The sequence below is a fragment of the Peromyscus californicus genome, unplaced genomic scaffold (assembly GCF_007827085.1).
Source record: "Peromyscus californicus insignis strain IS unplaced genomic scaffold, ASM782708v3 Scaffold_13__1_contigs__length_99412109, whole genome shotgun sequence".
Lineage (NCBI taxonomy): Eukaryota > Metazoa > Chordata > Mammalia > Rodentia > Cricetidae > Peromyscus > Peromyscus californicus.
In genome coordinates this window covers 80,831,038-80,849,104 of record NW_026294424.1, presented here as the reverse complement: position 1 = coordinate 80,849,104, position 18,067 = coordinate 80,831,038, and the positions used below count along the sequence as shown (strand labels likewise).

Below are 18,067 nucleotides of genomic sequence, written 5' to 3'. Positions count from 1 at the left end.
TGAGTGGGCTTTTTGGAGTCTACCACCTATGATGGGACACCTCATGCAGCCTTGAGGCAGGGGGAAGAGCTTGGAATTGCCTCTACTGGATGTACCTCCCCATGGAAGGCCTTGCCTTCTTATAGGGGAGAGTGGGGGGTGAGTTGGGATGGGGAGGTTGGCAGGTCAGGAGGAGGGAAGTAGGGGATCTTTGATTGGTGTGTAAAATGAATGGAAACATTTTCTTAATTAGAAAAAAGAAAAAAAGTAAAATAATGAATGTATGTATGAATCAAGCTTGAGACCATTTTTACTTGTGTTGGAAACGCAGAAGTTTCTGTGAATCAGAGTCTTGTTCACCTATGGATAAATCAAGTCTTGAGGATGTCAAATTTAACAGACTGTTTTTTAATATGAGCAACTTGGCCTAATTATAGGATTGTTGTGTTGTAGCTTACCAATGGACGTGAAAACTGCTACTGGATGTAATATACATCTTATAGTATTATTGTAAGGTAAATCAAACTGTATTTACTGACACACTGATTTTGTGCAGAAGAAAAATGTTGATGGAAAACTAATTTTGCATTTAAACTACTAAAATCATGGATAGCATAAGGAGTTTGTTATACACACAGTCAAACTTCTGTGTTTTGTGGTGAAAGATTCTTGATGAAAGATACGATCTTTTAAAATTAATAACCCATCTCATCAACACTAAAATCACACTGAAGGAGTGCACTCAAATCCTGAGACGGGAAGCTATTTCAGTCTGCTCTACCACAGCTTTCCCTCAGGTCACATGGCAGCTTGCCTAAATTATCCTGACAGATTAAGGAATCTAATAATCCTAATAACCCCCTTTATGATGAATTCATTCTTTCCACTTTCTTCCATGTCTGTTGGTGGTGTATATATTGCTACCAATATGTATCACTATGGAACTTTCTTTATCATATTCTGATTGTATTTCTCTACAGTTAGCCTGTAAAAGTTTAGAAGAGGTGGCCTTGGTTTCTAAATGTCATATATTAATAATTAATAGTGTCATATATTAATGTAGTATATGTTTATTCTATAACTGATAAATAATTGAAAATTTAAAATTTATTTGTATTGTTACTTAAAATGACAGTTTGAGCATTAATTTTTTACTTTTTCAAATTTTCTCAATTTCTGTGAATTCTAATATCTAATGTGATCACCAGAGTTGTTCATCATATATTGGAGGAAGCATTTGTCACATCTAAATGTTTAGTTTTACCCCCCAGTGAGAATTTTTTTAAGTAAAAGGTTTTTTCTTTTTTAAATTTTTGTTTGATACATCTTTGCAACTTGGCATTCCTAAGTGTGCATACTCTCTGCCTGGTGCCTTTGCCATTGAAAAATGGACATGACCCTGTTTTCTTTTTCCATATTTTCCCCTCTATACTAAAGTAGAATTCCTCATAACAAGTAATACTTCTCTATCTTTTATGAGTTGCCTATGTTTTTTTCCAATGTCTTTTTCAAACAACACAGAAAGCCTAGATTCTTGTATTTCTCCTTCCATTAACAGCATTGGTTTGTCTTAATTATCAAATATTTTTTTATTATTTTTTCTTCTAAATGTCTTTCCTAGTATTTGTTGTTGTTGTTGTTGTTAATGAGAACAGTCCTTTATTTATACTTGCTTAGAAATGAGAAAAAACATTAGTTACATGTAAAGGTTTTCAGCAACACAGGAAGGATTAAGTAACAGCATCCAGAGGGATCCCCACTTAGCTAATAAAATGATTCTGAAAATATTTTAAAACATAGAGAAGTATTTATAACCTGGGAATTGAAAATGTAAATTTTGTAAGGCTACATCTGTACATGGGGTTGGGGTCCCTGTACTTACAGAAATGTAAATGTTAAGATATTATTATGGTGTAATAGTGGCGGGAATGTGTGTGTGGGGCAACCAACTGCTTTATGATGGGAATTGAGACTTAACTTGCTTAATGGATAGAGCTTCAAATTACCTTCTAGATGATATTTTATACTTACAGATAAATAAGGTAACCTCTTAGCTTTTATCAGAGAAGCTTCCTTTTTGTGATGCATAGAGGCTAATACAGACTTACAATTGGCCAACTTGTGGAGAATACATGGTTATGGAGCTCTCAGCCCTGAGACATTTCACACACACACACACACACACACACACACACACACACACACACACACACTCATATACCCCAAGAAACAACACAGGGAAGAAAGGGGTGGAACGAGTGTAGGAGACAATGTGGATGACAGGGGTCAATCAGTGTCTTCTGGACCTGACAGGGCTGTTGCACTCATGACCTCGGGGCGGCTGTGGTTGCCAGAGAAAGACTTGACCCTGCTCCTTGCCGCATTCTTCCTTGAGAACTTGGAAGTCTACCCGGCCACTGGCTTACTCGCGCTCAAGGAGGTGCAGCACGTTTGGGAAACGCTGGGATGTGGAAATCAGTCTTTAAACCGAGAAGTCTCTCCAGGTGCCCATGTGGAGCTTGCCCTGCATATTGGATTTCTGGATTTCCAACAACTGATATTCTAAAGCTGAATGCTTAGAAGTTAAGTCTTTAAACTCCTTCATAAACATCTCCTTGACTTTTTCCATCTCATCCCTCAGTTTCTGTTTTTCTTCCTCCTCCCATCTATCAACTAATTTCTGAAAGTCCTCTTTGGTTTTCAGCGCTTCCCCGTCTTCAGAGATCCTGACTGTGTGGGTGTGCTGGGTGGCCTCTAGCTGAGCCTTGGTGAACTGAAGCTGCTCCTTCAACATGTTGATCTCCTGCAGCTTGTCATTCTGTGCCTTTGTACTTCTCCCAAGACAAGAATCTGCAGGGTGACGGCGATGAACGTGGCTCTGTAGAAAAGCTTGGCTCATAAAGGCCTTGTCACAAAAACGGCACTGGTAATGGCTGGCTTTGGCCTGGCCCATCATCAGCTGCTGGGCAGACAACACCTTCTTCCTGCGCCTACACTCCTGCTTGAGCAGTCTGATCTCCTCAGCCTGCTTGGTGAGTAGCTCTTTGTTCCGCTCACAGCCACTCAGACTGAGGCGCAACCGTTCCTCCACCACGTTCAGCTGGGAGGCGAGGAACTCCTGAGAATGCATCAGGTACTCGATCGTGAGTTGCGCCAGGCGGGTGAGCTTCAACAGCAATGGGTCCACCCCAGACTGGCAATGCGGGCACTTCTCGTCCTCCAGCTTGCCGAAGGTGATGTTCATGATGTTCTCCTGAAGTGTCAGGATATCCACGGCTCCCACCACCTTGTCCACATCAATGGCGCCCAGCCGCCTCCAGTCCACATTCTGTATACGGGGTTGAAATTGGAAGGAGGGCAGAGATCCGGATGCTGAGCTGGGGGTGACAAAGACCCTGGAAGATGTTCCTTCCCTTGGAGCATCATGCCTCTCCGGGCTGTCGGACTGAGGGTAGCAGATGTGTTTCTGGAAAGGCATTCTTGAAAGCCACCCGTCTGTCTATCGTCTGTCTATCCTCTTGCTGGAGGAGCAGGGCAGTCTCTCCTACCTGGTTGGGCCATCTGTAGTCCCACACCACCACACCCAGTGTGAGAAGGTGAAGACCTGGGTCCCTGCTGCAGCGGTTGCGGCCAAAGACCATTTAGATGTCCAGGACGTTGCTATGGCAGCGCTCAGCCTCATCTTGGAACTCAAGGCCTGTCGGCTCACGAGCATTCTGACTGCACCCACCGACCTTACAAATGGGGAGTGCAGCATTCTGGAGAACTTAAGTCTTACAGCGACTTGCAGGCCATATGATTCTTGTTTTGAGAGTCTTTGGGGGTGGGGTTGCCAGTGGTTTCCGTAGAGATCAAGGAGCCAAGAAAAACCAGGCATTCCTTAATCCACCAGGGAGGATTGGAACAACTATGAGCCCTCTCCCCTTTTCCTGTCTTCTGGCATTTCTGTGGATTTTGGGCTCCATCCACTGTGCTGGCAGGATTAGAGAGAACAAGTGGTCCTTGACCTCTGGAGTATTATCAGAACTTAACACAGTAGAAGAAAAAAGACTGTGCCCAGAAGATGCATGAATAAAGAACAATTGACTGAATTAGGCACCTGGTTAAGGTAATAATGGCTCTAGGCCCATATCCCTCCTATCTTCTCTGGCTGGGGCCTGTTCAAGGGACAAGCCCTCGCTCTGGGCCATAAGGCTATGAACTGTTGTATTTATTTGTATGTCACTAACCAACCAAGACTTTCTAACTGGGGTTCCCAGTTTCAGTCTCTTCTAGCCCACAATACTCTGTCTCTGTATCAATTGTCATAAAACTAGTACTTTGATACCATCATTCTCTGTTCTGAAAGTCCTTCTTGGCTGCCCAGTGCACAGAGGTCCTCTTAAGGCCTTTATGATGTGCAGCAGTTTGAGCAGTCGTTTATACCCTGGGGCCACTGAACTTTTAGATTTTTCCAAAATATTGCTTAAATTCTTGCAATAAGCTTCAAATTTCTCAGCATTTGGCCATAGGCACATCATTCTTTAATGCTAAAAAAATTTATAGATTTAGGGCTGGAGAGAAAGCTCAGTGGTTAAGAGCATTGGTCGCTCTTCTGGAGGCCTGGGTTTGGATTCCTGCTTGGTGACTTGCAACCTTCTGGAACTCAGTTCTGTCGCCCTCTTCTGGATTGAGCAGGCACTGCACTCACATGGAGCAAAGACAAGCGTGCAGGCAAACACTCCTACACATAAAATACTTTTTTCTACATAAAATATTTTTTAAAGTTAAGATTTATGAGTAAAATCTTCTATCTTCATAGAATTTTCAATGTTTCACTTCAAGATAGGATATTATTTTTCCAGAAATTAATTTGATACAATTTTTATCTCCCCTTTGTCATGTTGTGTCGTCCCCCCCCGCCCCCCCCCCGCCGCGCCCCCCCCCCCCCCCCGCCGCCGCCCCCCCCCACCTCCCACCAGCCCATGCCCCTCCATACTTCTCTTGGCAGTCATGGGTTTCTTTGTAGCCCAGGCTGGCCTCAAACTCAGACTCTTCTTGCATCTGCCTTCCCAATGCTGGAATGATGTGGCCTGGCCACTAGGCTAGCTTCATCTTTTCCGCACTATATAAAGTTCATCTCAGCCATGAATGCACTTTAGAGTATGTGAGTTATACTATCTGCCTGTGATAAGATGGGACAGGAAGCTAACTCAGGAAATCTCCCTCACATGGTATGAGGAGTGTGATTGCCAGAGGCTTGGACTTCAACAGAACTGAGAAGCTGACTTCTTACCCCAAATAATGAGTAAAGCGCTGTTTAACATATCACATGCTGAAGGCCAAATGCATGATTTTAGTTTAATAAAGTGACCTGGGGAAAAGATCTAGTGAGTGGAGCTATATTCTCATGGATTCCCTGCCCCCCCACCGAGAATTCATTGGAGTAGCCAGTAAAGTAAGGGAGCAACATGTAGTGACATCAAGGTATGTAGAAAAGGGAGGATTTTGTAATTATTGGCACACTAGCCTTCCCTGAAAGCAAGCTGATTAGCATCCTGAAGACTTTTTGCTATTAAATTAGGTTAATTTATTATTAAATTAAATCAGACCAAATGCAAAAGGCTCCATTGAGTATTTGTGTCTTCAGATAATTTAACTCCTTTAAAGAGATAGGCTTTACATTAATTATAATCAATAATATTAATTGGTTGATTGAGATATTCTTTCTTTCTTTTTTTCCCTTTTAGCTTTCTTGGGGTCTGACTGAAAAAAAAATGTCTATTTTAAAAGTGTATAATGGCATTTGATATATATATATATATATGTGTGTGTGTGTGTGTGTGTGTGTGTGTGTACACATATGCATATATGCATACACATGCATATACATAAATACACAGAGTAAAAAGATTACCACTATCATGTAAAGTGACATATTCACATCACCTGGAACAGTTGCATTTTGGGGACTGACTATCCTTAAAGTAGACCCTCTCCATACGTTTCTAGTACATAATACATTAATATGTGGTCATCCAGCTGCAGTTTTGTCCCCAGACTGTTTTATCTTCCAATGGAAAATCAACACCCTCTGAACACTCTTATCATTCTGGTCTTTACAAAGTAAGTCCTGGGGCTTCAGCCTTCCAAGTAGGAGGTGGACTTTGACAGCCCAAGGATGGAAAACAAACTTCTAGCATTACTGGAGAAAAGCATGGCTACAACACTTATTTACAGAGAGGGAAATCATGCACATTTTTCTACCTTGGCTTCCCCGTTTCCATTTGGAATGCTGCAGTGGTGGTAATTTTCTAATGGGGAGTATTTTAGTTATTGTGTCTCAGGCTTATCATGGGACCACCATTTAGAGTACAGGTAACTTGTCCTTTCCGTTCGATGTTCAGGAGCAGGAAAAGTCCCATTTTGATGCAGTTAAGGGTGAGGATCTTGAATTTTTTTTTTCTGATATGGTGAGAACGTGTCTGTGTTCTATTTGTGGGAGCTAGACTGAAGTGGGGAGATTTTAATTAGTAAGTTAAGACATGCTGAGATTTGCTGTTTATTTATTTATAACCTAGGATTTCTCAGCTTCCCCTTTATTCCACTGGGTTCATTTAACTGCCTTTCAAAGAACCAAAGGTGGGTAGAAGCCAAAAAAATGACAGCCCAAGGCAAAGCCTGGAAGAAATGTCCAGGGCTGTCTGAGTACATATTGCCAACCCACTGACCTTAATTCAGTAAAATTAATTTTGAACTTCTGATCTTCATATCATGAGAAAATAGTTTTCTTTTGTTTCAAACTGTGCATTTTGTGGTAATTTGTTGCAACAGTCAAAAGAAACTACTCAAATCACTGTTCAACAGCACATTAGTTTACTTTGCCTTTCCTTCCAGTAACATTCAAAGTCCATAACTTCTTGGTATGCTTTTCCATCTTGCTGCAAATATTTTGTAGCTATTTAATTGTTGGCAAGTCGTTGTCTTTAAAATAGAACAATATCTATTTGTATGATTATTATCAGGGCTGAATATTTGTAAGGAACATGGCATAACTTTTGAGACTCAGAAGGGCCATGTAAGTTGGTATTAAATGTATTATTCAGAAAAGTGGCTGACATTTTGAAGTCAAGGGATTGGGGATGGGTGGGAGGGTCAGTGTTGTCAAAATGGTTTCTATGAGAAAGTATTTAGACACAAAAGACAAAATTGTCTTGTATTCTAGAGACTGTTTGAAAAAAAGTGCCTACTATTACTGCATATTTAAATTTTTAAAAATTTCTTTAGCCATACCTATGAAGTCTATATTTTATAATTTTAACTGAAAAGAAAGCATTCCATCAGGTTTGTTTTGTTATAAGGTCTAAAGAAATCCAGCACAAAGCAATCACTATGGAGAGACTGATAGTTTTAATAAAACATAGTAAACTATTGGTTGAGAAAAGAAAGAACATTTAGATTTCTTTGATTTGTTCATCGGTATCTGTAAAAAAAAATTAAAATAACATCAGTTTTGTTTAACAAATTGTCACATTTCTTACACATAAAGCAAAATTATTTTTTATGAGTTTGTTTTGATAAACTATGCAGAATAGTCATTTAAAAATCTATGACATAATACATGTTTAAAAGAAATAATGGTTTTTCTTCTGCTTTCTTACAGATACAGCATCCTTACAATTCTGTATTTTTATAGGAATTAAAATAAACATACTTATTAGAGTTTAATTAGAATGCAATGTCACAGTTTATTTGAATGTATATATAGGTATCAAAAATTATAGGCTTGAGTGGCGTTTGATTTAGATCAACACTGTCTCTTGATATTGAATAATTTAAAGAAGAATTCTTTCTCCATTTTAACAGACTTTCCAGAAAGGTAGCATTTTTCCCCTTTATTTCTCATTGAGTATCTTACATGTAATAAATTTGAGACACATGCCTGTGATAATGTGAAATTGTTAAATGTATCTAATATTTTGATATTATTCACTAACAGGTCTCTCATCTTAAATATGAGTAAATAAATGGTGTCAAATAATTTAGCAGTGGTTAAGATTCAAGTAAAAACTGAAAAAGGTTGAATGTCATTGGGAATGGCTATTGTTAAGGGGTATCACTAATATTACTAATTGCCATCACATTTGATTTTCAATATAACTTGAGGCACTGATGTCACCTCAGTTGTTAGAATTTTGATTTGACTGACAGTCAAAATAATGTCTCACCATTTCCTTGTCCAGTGAACATTTATAATCATAATCTTGTAGTAGTTTTGGGGTAGGACAGAGGACCAAGGGATTATAAATAGTTTAATCATTTTATTTATTTTGCTGATTTTTGATTAAATAAGGAGTGGGGAGATGCTCAGCTGAGCATTTTGGCCAGGGCCTTTATTCTTAGGACAGTGATTGAGGTGAGATAGAGGAGTAGAAACGGGGTAAAAATGGAAGCTGATAGATAACATACAAAACGGCCCGCGGTCCTTAACGGGCAGCACTTCTCTATAGTTTAGTCTCCTTCCCATTTACTGAAGCTTGTTCCTACATTGATGTCTATTATACAGGATAGCCAGGTCATAGTCAATTTGGATCAGTTTAAAGAAGAACTTCCTATTCTCAAAACAGCCTGAAAATTTTACACAGGACATACATTCACCACGTCTTAACTTCTGGGGCACAGATAACCAGCAACCACACTCCACTTTTTCACTTTCATGTAGTTAAAAAAAATTGGAGACATATATATATGTATATATATATATATATCTTCATATATATATAAAATTACGTATATTTTATATATATATAAAATCTCCAAAGATAGTTTCAGCAGAGGAGATGTAGTATAGTTAATCTACAACATCCATATCTCATTATTATGCATGACTTACAGAAACTCTCTTCTCCAGAAAATCTCACTTCTCTACCTAAAAAGAAAAAGGATATTTTTATTTATTATTAAAATACACTTCATTTGGTAGCACTAGGGCTTTCTTTCCTAAATAAGTGAGCAATTCTGAAATGCATTATAAAAGGTCTAGAGAAATCTGTTTCCAGACATGATGAGTTACAGAAAGTGGATTTGCTCTCTTGTCTGAAACAAAGTATGTGCTTAAAATTATGCAAAAAGGGCTAGGTGTGGTGGTGTACACCTTTAGGCTTAGCACTCAGGAGGTAGAGGCAGGTAGATCACTGTAAGTTCTAGGCTAGCCTTGGTTACATAATGAGACCCTGTCTGAAAACCAAAATAATTATGAGGAAGAAGAGTTTTTTCATGATTTGAACTTCATGTTGTGAAGAATAGTTAGTAAGACACAGAAAGCAGAAAAAGTGGACCAGTAATTGGTTTAGCATGGTTTTTTGTTTTTTGTTTTTTTACCTGCACAGAGTTCCAGGGATTACACGTTATAGGTTAAATGTTGAATATGTGTGTGTGTGTGTGTGTGTGTGTGTGTGTGTGTGTGTGTGTGTGTACGTAATATGTGTGTATAGTATATGGGGAAAAACATTAATCCTTCCTATAACACGACAAAGTCAATTTGTCCAGCTAATCAGTTTAAAATTTTTATATGTGTGTTTGTCTGCTATATACATATGTATGCATCACACACACACACACACACACACACACACACACACACACACACACACACCGCACATGTGTGCCTCGGGCATGTGGAGGCCAGAAGAGGGTGCTGGATCCCCTGTAACTGGAGTTACAGATGGATATGAGCCTCCATGTGGGCGCTGGGAACTGAACCTGCAAGAAAAAGTGCTCTTAACCACTGTGCTAGCTCTCTAGCCCCGATTCATTACTTTTATCTAACAGAAAGTTTACCAAAGACGTGAAATACGAGAAGATGCGAGAAGGAACAAGAGGCATGGGGGTTCTGGTGGATATGTTCAAATATTCAAATCCTGAAGATTCTTTTCATGGGTATAAGCAAATGCCCTATACACTTTCGATACCTGCCGTTTACGTATCGACTGTCTGCTAAAACAGCATCTCCTGAAGCTGGTGTTTTCTTGTACAGAAGTTGGATGTCTTCCCTTCTGCAAATCCCACACACTGCAGTGGTGACGAGGGTAACCTACCTGGTAGAACAGAAAAGGCTGCGGCTCTTGGCTACCAGGTTTGGCCTCAACAGGCTCAGGCGCCTCCGCTTTCGCTTCAGTAGGTTCAGCTGGAATAAGCTTTCCCACCACAGACTGGCCGGCAATAGCAATAGGTTCAGTTGCAGGAGCTTGGACTGCAGCAGCCTCAGCTGCAGGAGGCTTGGCTTCGGCAGCCTGGCCTGCAGCCGGCTCCACTGGTATAGGCGGGGCTACAGCAGGCTCACCTGAAGCAGGTTTGTTTTCAGCAGACTGGTCTGCAGGGCTTTCCCCTGGTACAGCCTGGGCTGCAGCCACAGATTGGGGTGGAGCGGGTTCAGGTATCATGGGGTGGGTTGCAGCAGGCTCAGCGGCCCCAGATGGGGCCGGAGCAGGTTCAAGTCCACCAAACTGGGCTGGAGCAGTCTCAGGCGCACCAGCACCAAATTGGCCTAGAGCAGGCTCCGCTGCAGGAGGTTTGGGTTCAGCAGGTGGTGGTTCAAGTTTGATTGCAGGAGGCAGGCCTGAAATAGTTTTGTCCATAGAGAACTCAGGTACCAGACCCTCGCCTACAGCAGGCGCTGCTGCCTGGGGCGCTGCTGCAGGTTCAGCTGCAACAGATGAAACAGAAATCTTTGGAGGTATGACAAAGGGGTATGCCCTGGGAGGAGGGACTGGAGGAGGAGGAGCAGCTGCTGCAGGATCTGTGGGATAGCTAGGGTTTTGGTATATATAGCGAACTTTAGAAGAAGTAGGAATCCAAGGGTACGGAGTTAGCCCTCTTTCAGCTTCAGGATTTCCAGAGAATTTGGTGATGGCATTTCCTTGGTGAGCGTCAAGAGGAGGCAAAAGGAAAGGTGGTAAATTATCATTCCATAAGCCGAATGGGATATTGAGAGATGGAGTAAGTGGGTAGCGATTTCCATAGTAATCCTAAATAGAAAGGAAAGTAATTCATTGTAGTTGATTGTTTATACCCATGTCTATACTCCTACTTCTGTTACGACTGTGGTCACACATAAGTAATGTTTTTAAAAGAACACCCATTTAATCTTTCTTAATAGCTAATATGCATCCATAATAACTGAAAGGAAAATAGTTTGAGAAAATCAAATAAACCCAAGCTGCAGGAAACACTTTGCATATAGGCAAATGAGTGTTACATACTGAAGGAGAAACACTTTGTATATAGGCAAATGCAGAATACACTGCCTAGGCTAGGATGCACGTAGATATGCATGAGTGTATTTTAGAAGATTGGCACAGGATGAGAGGACTGGTTGTTCCAGGCTTCTGTCCACCATGTTCTTTCTCCATGCCTCCTGCACTTGGTACCCTCCTTGTCTCTAAATTTTCCCACTTGAGTTCTTCACTTCCACATTCCTCTTCCAGGTATGGGACTATTTGTGACCTGTGTCCTGGATTTGTCCTGTTGTATCAAAGCTTCAGTTCCTTCAAGGAATCGTTATCAGAAGAGTAGGCAGGAAATGTGGAGAATGAACTTGGCTCTACCTGTATGATTTTCCCAGTACTATTTTTTGTTTTAAATGAGTATTTTAGTAACATTGGTCATGAATTTTTCATCAAATTTTCAAATTCTCCCTTGTGGTAAGACCTCCATATGTGCCTCTGGCTGTTCTAGATTTGTCTATTCCATTCTGGAAGACTGTCAGGAAGCTCAGGTCATAAATTACGTAAGAATTCACAGAAACTACTCATGCATACATAATATTTTATATCATATCACAAATCCTTTCATCATCAGACTACCCCTGGTTTACAAATCAGGATCTTAGAATTTTGGTATGCTCTATAGCTAAAGCTTGATTATAATTCAAAGAATTCTGACAAACTGCCCTTCATGATTTCATGCCCTCCTGTGTTGTCTTATTGAGATTTGTTCCAAGGTGGTTTCCGAACAATGCACTTCCTGTGGATACAGATTCAGTTTTCACATTTTTGAAAGCCCTGCCTTCCTTCTCAACTATACTTTCTATAATGTCAAACTTTATAAGATTATGTTTCATTTTAACCCACTCAACCTAATCAGCAAGCACAATGATGGGCAGGATATCAGGGAGGATAAAAAGGTTTATGATGTGTAAGCATGGGTATGGTACATGGGCATACGTAAGTGGACCATGAGATGAAAAGAAGTGAACATGTTTCTAAATGAATCCTCTAGTCCTTCAAGGAAAAACATAATAAAACTGAATTATTTAGTATTATTTGATGGAAAATGATAACTTAAAGAAAAAGTAGTATAAGCTACATATTAGTATATTTAATTATAGATAGATGTGAATACACTTTACCTCTTCACTGGGTGAGGGTGATTTCTGAAATAAAGAAAAGATTCATTTTAAACTTGATGTCACTGAAAGAATAACACTTCAAATCCCTGCTTACAATTGGAGAGGTTGTGAGCAGTGAAGTTCTTGGAATTTTCTGTTTTAAGAGCCATAGATGGTTGTCCTATTTTTAGTTTTCCTATAACTATGTACCATCTTATTATTATTATTATTTTTCTTTTGAGACAGTATCTTGCTGTTTGGCCTTGGGGCTGTTACTTGATATATAACCCATGCTGATCTCAAAGTTATGGCAATCCTTCTGGGTTGGTCTCTTGAGATCATGGGCATGTACCACAATACCTGATTTTCAGTAAACATTCTTTAAATGTGGTATGATGCCTGACAATGTTAGTGAAGGAAGAACGTGAGAATCAATGAGACAATGGCAGGGGGGAGGAGGGCATCCACTACTACTATTCTGCTAAATGGACATAGCAATAAAATAACTTTTAATGACATACTGCTATACCCATAGATCAGTGCACCTGCTCAATCATCACCAGAGAAGCTTCTTTTTGCAGTAGATGGCAATTAACACAGAGACCCACAACTGGACTACATGCAGACAGTGAGAGACCTCAGAGCACTTAGCCTTAAAAGAAATGTCTTTATCAGACCCCTGGATTCAGGTTCAGGGATCTTTAAAGAATGGTTCCAGGGACAGTGTCTTCCGGACACAGAACTGATCCACGTATGAACTCACAGAGATGGTGACAGCGTTCACAATACCTTCACAAATTCAAACTAGACACAAACCCAACACAGGGAAGAGGAAGTGGGTACATACTCTTAACCAAGAAGCTATTTGCAATTGATATCTGCTGCTAGAGGGAAAACTGGCTTTCTCCGATGGAGTGATGCACTCCAGGGCAGACCTCATGCTCCAGAGTAGTTTATCAACACCAAACAGACATCTTGTTTTTTTTTTTGTGTGTGTTTTCTTTTCCTTTGTTATTGCTTAGTATTTTTTTTTGTCTTCTTGGTTCTGTCTTGTTTTCCTGTTTTTTTTTTGGGGGGGGGGGCAGGGTGGGTAGACTTTTTTGAGAGAGAAAGAGTATGAAGTTGGGTGGGTAGGGAGGTGGGAGAATCTGGGAGGACTTGGGAGAGGAGAAAAACTATGATCAAAATATATTGTATGAAAACATTTAAAAGTAACAAAAATGTTATGTAAATAAGTAATATTTAAAGAATGACGTGATATACAGGGCTGAGGAGATGCTCAATCTGTAAAGAGGCTGTTGTACAAACATGAGGACCTGCCTTTTATCTCCAGCATTCATACTAAAGCCAGATGTAAGATTTAGAGAAAGAGGGGTAAATATGGTTCAAACACATCGTATGAAACTTGAAACTCTCAAAGAACTAATAAAAAATAAAGATTATTATGTACGTGGAATTGTTTTCTTTGACAAGCCAGACACAGAGGTATGCACCTATCATCTCAATTTGGGGGGTGGGCAAGATAGGACATAAAGATAGGAGGATGTCTACAGCTTTTTGGCCAGTCAGCCTTGCCCAATCGCTGAATAAGAGAAGGGACCTTGACTTGAAATATAAGGTAAAGAACAACTAAGATACCAACTTCGACTTCTGTTCTCCACACATGTGTGCACACGCACCATCATACACATGCACAGCCCCCTATGAATACATGACTGCACACCCAGAACACTATGGATATCCAAGCATTTCTCTGTTTACTAGTTCCAATGTTTCCATACTGCCACTTAAATTTCTTATTCACAACCTATTTAGAAACTTTTGAGTACCAGAGCCAAAACTTCTTATTCATTTTTATATCTAGTTCCTTGTTTACAACAGGTAGCCACATTATATCTTCATTTGTGCTTATTACAAAATCTTAGCTATGAAATGAGGCTTTCAGTGTAACTTTTCAGTCAATGAACATTTTCTTTCTGGGATGAAGGAGTCTAAGCTTTTTCTTGAATAGTAGCATTTCTTTCTTATGTATACACACACAGTGTTTGCTTTGTGGTACACCGGTTGTAGGCACTGGGATCCTAGCTATTACAAAATACAGCCAGGTTTCTTTTTTAAATGCCTGGAATAATAAACCTGCAGCCAGCCAAACTTTCCAATTAAAATGTAATATTGCTTTCCAATTTTAGATTGATTTTCTAGAATTTCTAATCTTAAATTCTTTCAATAGGTCATTTTTCCATATTCCCTAAGGTATGAGATATGCACAAGAAATAATATCCCAGGACAGGAACAGGGACAAAGTCGATTATTTTTACTATAGGGTAAGGCACTGTCAAATCTGATGATAATTAACTTAAAAATTAAAAGTAACTTTTCAATTTTGAAAAATTTTAAAGATTTTCAACTGATTTACAGTAAGTTTAATTGTTTTTATTCAAAAGCATTTACATCACAGGCCATTTCTTTGGGTCTGTCTTTACTACACTTTCCTATCCATGCAAAACACACTTATGGATAAGATCATTTGTAACTTTCTGATTACATGTTTATCATCAGAATTTGAGGCAAATAATATAAATAACTGAAGAAAATAAATTATCAGTAAGAACTTTTGTTTCCAATATGGACTAATTCATGGCTAGTTGCTGCACAGAGATCATCTAACTCCTTGGGGTATGCATGCAAATTGTTTCTAGTTTCCAATATCTAGAAGAAATTCAATCAGGTATGATGGTAGATGTCTACAATCCCAACACTTGGGAGGGGGAAGCTAGAGAATCGAAATTAAACATCATGGTCAGAGACACAGAGAGTTTGAGGCCACCCGAGGCTACATGAGACCTTTTTTTCAACCTCTTTAAAAGAAAAACAACCCATATACAACAAAATATATAATTGAATATAAAGTTGCTCAGCATCTCATGCTTTCTTATCTAATATGTCACCATTGTCTAATCAGTTATATTACTTAAGTACAAATTAATATCATAGAGGCATGACATTAAATCAGGACATAACAAACTTGTACTACATCATGAAAGGAGCATTTCATGCTTCTGGTCATTAGAAATGAAGGCTTGCTGGTACGTATGTTTATCACAAGTATACTTATATTTCATAAATTTTTGTCATCTAATATGAAGAAATTAATAAAACAAATACTTTAATAGCAATCAAAGTCAATTGCATTGCCAAGAAAATAGAGAATCTTTAAATAAAATATACTTTAATGATAAAACAGATGTATTTTTATAGAAATTGAAAGGTTTTACCTTATAAATGAAGGGATAACGCCTCTAAAACAAAGAAAAATATTTTAATGTGGTTATTTATTTTTTTGAGAACACCCGCATTCTAACTTTCCTGTTAGTGATGAATGTTTCTCTTAATAGGAGTCTCTGGTCTGAATTGAGTAGCCATCATAATCATTATGATGTTTTGGACAGGAAGTTTTATTTTGGCTGAATAGAATTTAGTTTGTGACATTGTGTATGCAGGAAAATCTTTGCCATATGCAAGGTCATTCGGCTGTTATCCATGAATGTTGTTTTCACTTTTCTCTTTCACCACCCTGGTGTTGCTGCGTGTGTGTGTGTGTGTGTGTGTGTGTGTGTGTGTGTGTGTGTGTGTGTATGTGTGTGTTAGGTGTTTCTGTAGATCTGTACATTGTTTTCTAATGAAGCTTCATTATGTCTTATGAATTCACCACAGGTAAGGTACCCTAAAGAATAAAATCTAGTGTAGGAAAATCAACATACACTGTTTTAAGAATTAGAAGTTAACAGGTGCATTTAAGGGACACAATAATATTTTGAAATTTAGCCAAGACACTAATAATAATTAGAAGTGGCAAGCTGTCTGACTTTCTACTCCATCTTGGAAATTTTGCTAAGCACTTTCAGTAATTATCTTATTTAATATTCAAAGCAATTACTTGGAGTCGTTGTTCCTGCTTTCCCAAGGAGAAAATTTCACACACTCATTTGCTAGTATTAAAACTGCTGTCGGCCGGGCGGTGGTGGCGCAGGCCGGGCGGTGGTGGTGCACGCCTTTAATCCCAGCACTCGGGAGGCAGAGCCAGGCGGATCTCTGTGAGTTCGAGGCCAGCCTGGTCTCCAAAGTGAGTTCCAGGAAAGGCGCAAAGCTACACAGAGAAACCCTGTCTCGAAAAACCAAAACCAAAACAAAACAAAACAAAACTGCTGTCGGTCTAGGTATTATGAGGCCACACCTTTAGTCCCAATATCCAGAAGGCAAAGGTAGAAAAAACTCGGAGTTTGAGGCCAGCTTGGTCTCCATAAGGAGTTCCAGGCAAGACAGGACTACCTAGTTGGATTCTGAATGAAAAAAAAAATTAATCTAGAGCTTCATCAGTTCACATCACACTCATGTCCATTTACTTCTGCCCCACTGAGTATCCTTTGATTCACTGTTTTATATCCCATAGCTGTCTCAGCAATGGGATTTCACTGCAGGAGAAACCCTGCTAAGATTATCTATACAGGATTCCAGTTCTCTATAAGGCTTTCTCCTTCCATCTTCCTACTTCTGAATTCACCTCTTCTCCAAGCTGTTGACCTGCTCCATGTTTTAGAACCCATTGTTTTTGCTTTTGAAAATGTCCTTTCTAGATTTTGACAAAGCCAAATTTATGCCCACAGCACGTTTCTCTGATGACGTGCATGAGCACTGTACTGACTTGGCCTTCAGAATGACTTCCCGCTAACGATTAGTTGATATGTTTACCCACTGTACAGATCTGGAGAGTCCAGTTACTTACCCTCTTTGCAAAAGCGACGCACATGACGCAGGCCCAAAGAAGCAACTTCATTTTGATTGACCCTGCGGACATGAATAGTAGAATTTGCTTTCCAGAAAGGATACGTTGTTTTAAATTGCTTCTTTCAGAGAGAAACAGATGCCACGCGGGTTTACTAGTCTAGCAAGAAGGTCACTGAACAGAAAGGCTGTCCTGCTGTTTCACTACTGCCAGCAGTAAATGGGGGTGACACTAAAGTCCAGTCATTTCTTTTTCTCTTTCCAGTAATTAATCAATGTCTAACTATATTTTCTTTATATGGAAGAAAATTCACTTTGTTATTCAAGGACGTCTTTTGCAATTAATGTGTTTTGGAGGACATATCAGGAAATAGAACTGTTTTAAGTAGTCACACTGTGGGGTGCCTTATTAAGAGTTTGCATCTACGGACTCAACAGGAGACTAGTAATCACCTACCTGGAAAAATCTCTCACTTTTAATTTTTTTTTTTTTTTTTGCCATTGGCATATTAGACCTCTAATTACCTCAACTTTTATGTCACCTAAGAATACAGGGGTAGGGCTGGAGAGATGGCTTAGTGGTTAAGAGCATTGATTGCTCTTCCAGAGGTCCTGAGTTCAATTCCCAGCAACCACATGGCGGCTCACAACCACCTGTAATGGGATCAGATTCCTTATTCTGGTGTATATATAAAATACATGAATAAATAAATCTTAAAAAAAAGAGGTACTTATATATTTTTTGGGGCACAACAAGTCCCCAGTTGCTTTATTGTTAAGGTTTACTGTAGCTAGAGTTTTCCTGCCTGGCCCACAGTCAGGACAAATCTCTCTCACCCGCCAGTCCTAAGCCGCTCAAACCCAACCAAGTAAACACAGAGACTTATTTTGGTTACAAACTGTATGGCCGTGGCAGGCTTCTTGTTAACTGTTCTTACA

The 18,067-nt window shown here is 39.4% G+C and overlaps 1 protein-coding gene and 1 pseudogene across 1 annotated transcript; both read right to left on the bottom strand.

Moving 5' to 3' along the window:
• Positions 1 to 2,303: 2,303 nt before the first annotated feature.
• LOC128108787 (cilium assembly protein DZIP1-like) lies at positions 2,304 to 3,457 on the bottom strand (annotated as a pseudogene).
• A 3,966-nt stretch (positions 3,458 to 7,423) lies between these two features.
• Positions 7,424 to 17,180, bottom strand: Prr27 (proline rich 27; the record flags this gene model as incomplete). Its single annotated transcript, XM_052735958.1, has 5 exons — positions 17,130 to 17,180; positions 15,622 to 15,645; positions 12,368 to 12,391; positions 10,056 to 10,985; positions 7,424 to 7,441 (listed from the first exon to the last, which is right to left on the bottom strand). Coding segments are annotated over exons 1-5 (1,047 nt in total), but the record flags the coding sequence as incomplete, so codon positions are not given.
• Between the last annotated feature and the right edge of the window lie 887 nt (positions 17,181 to 18,067).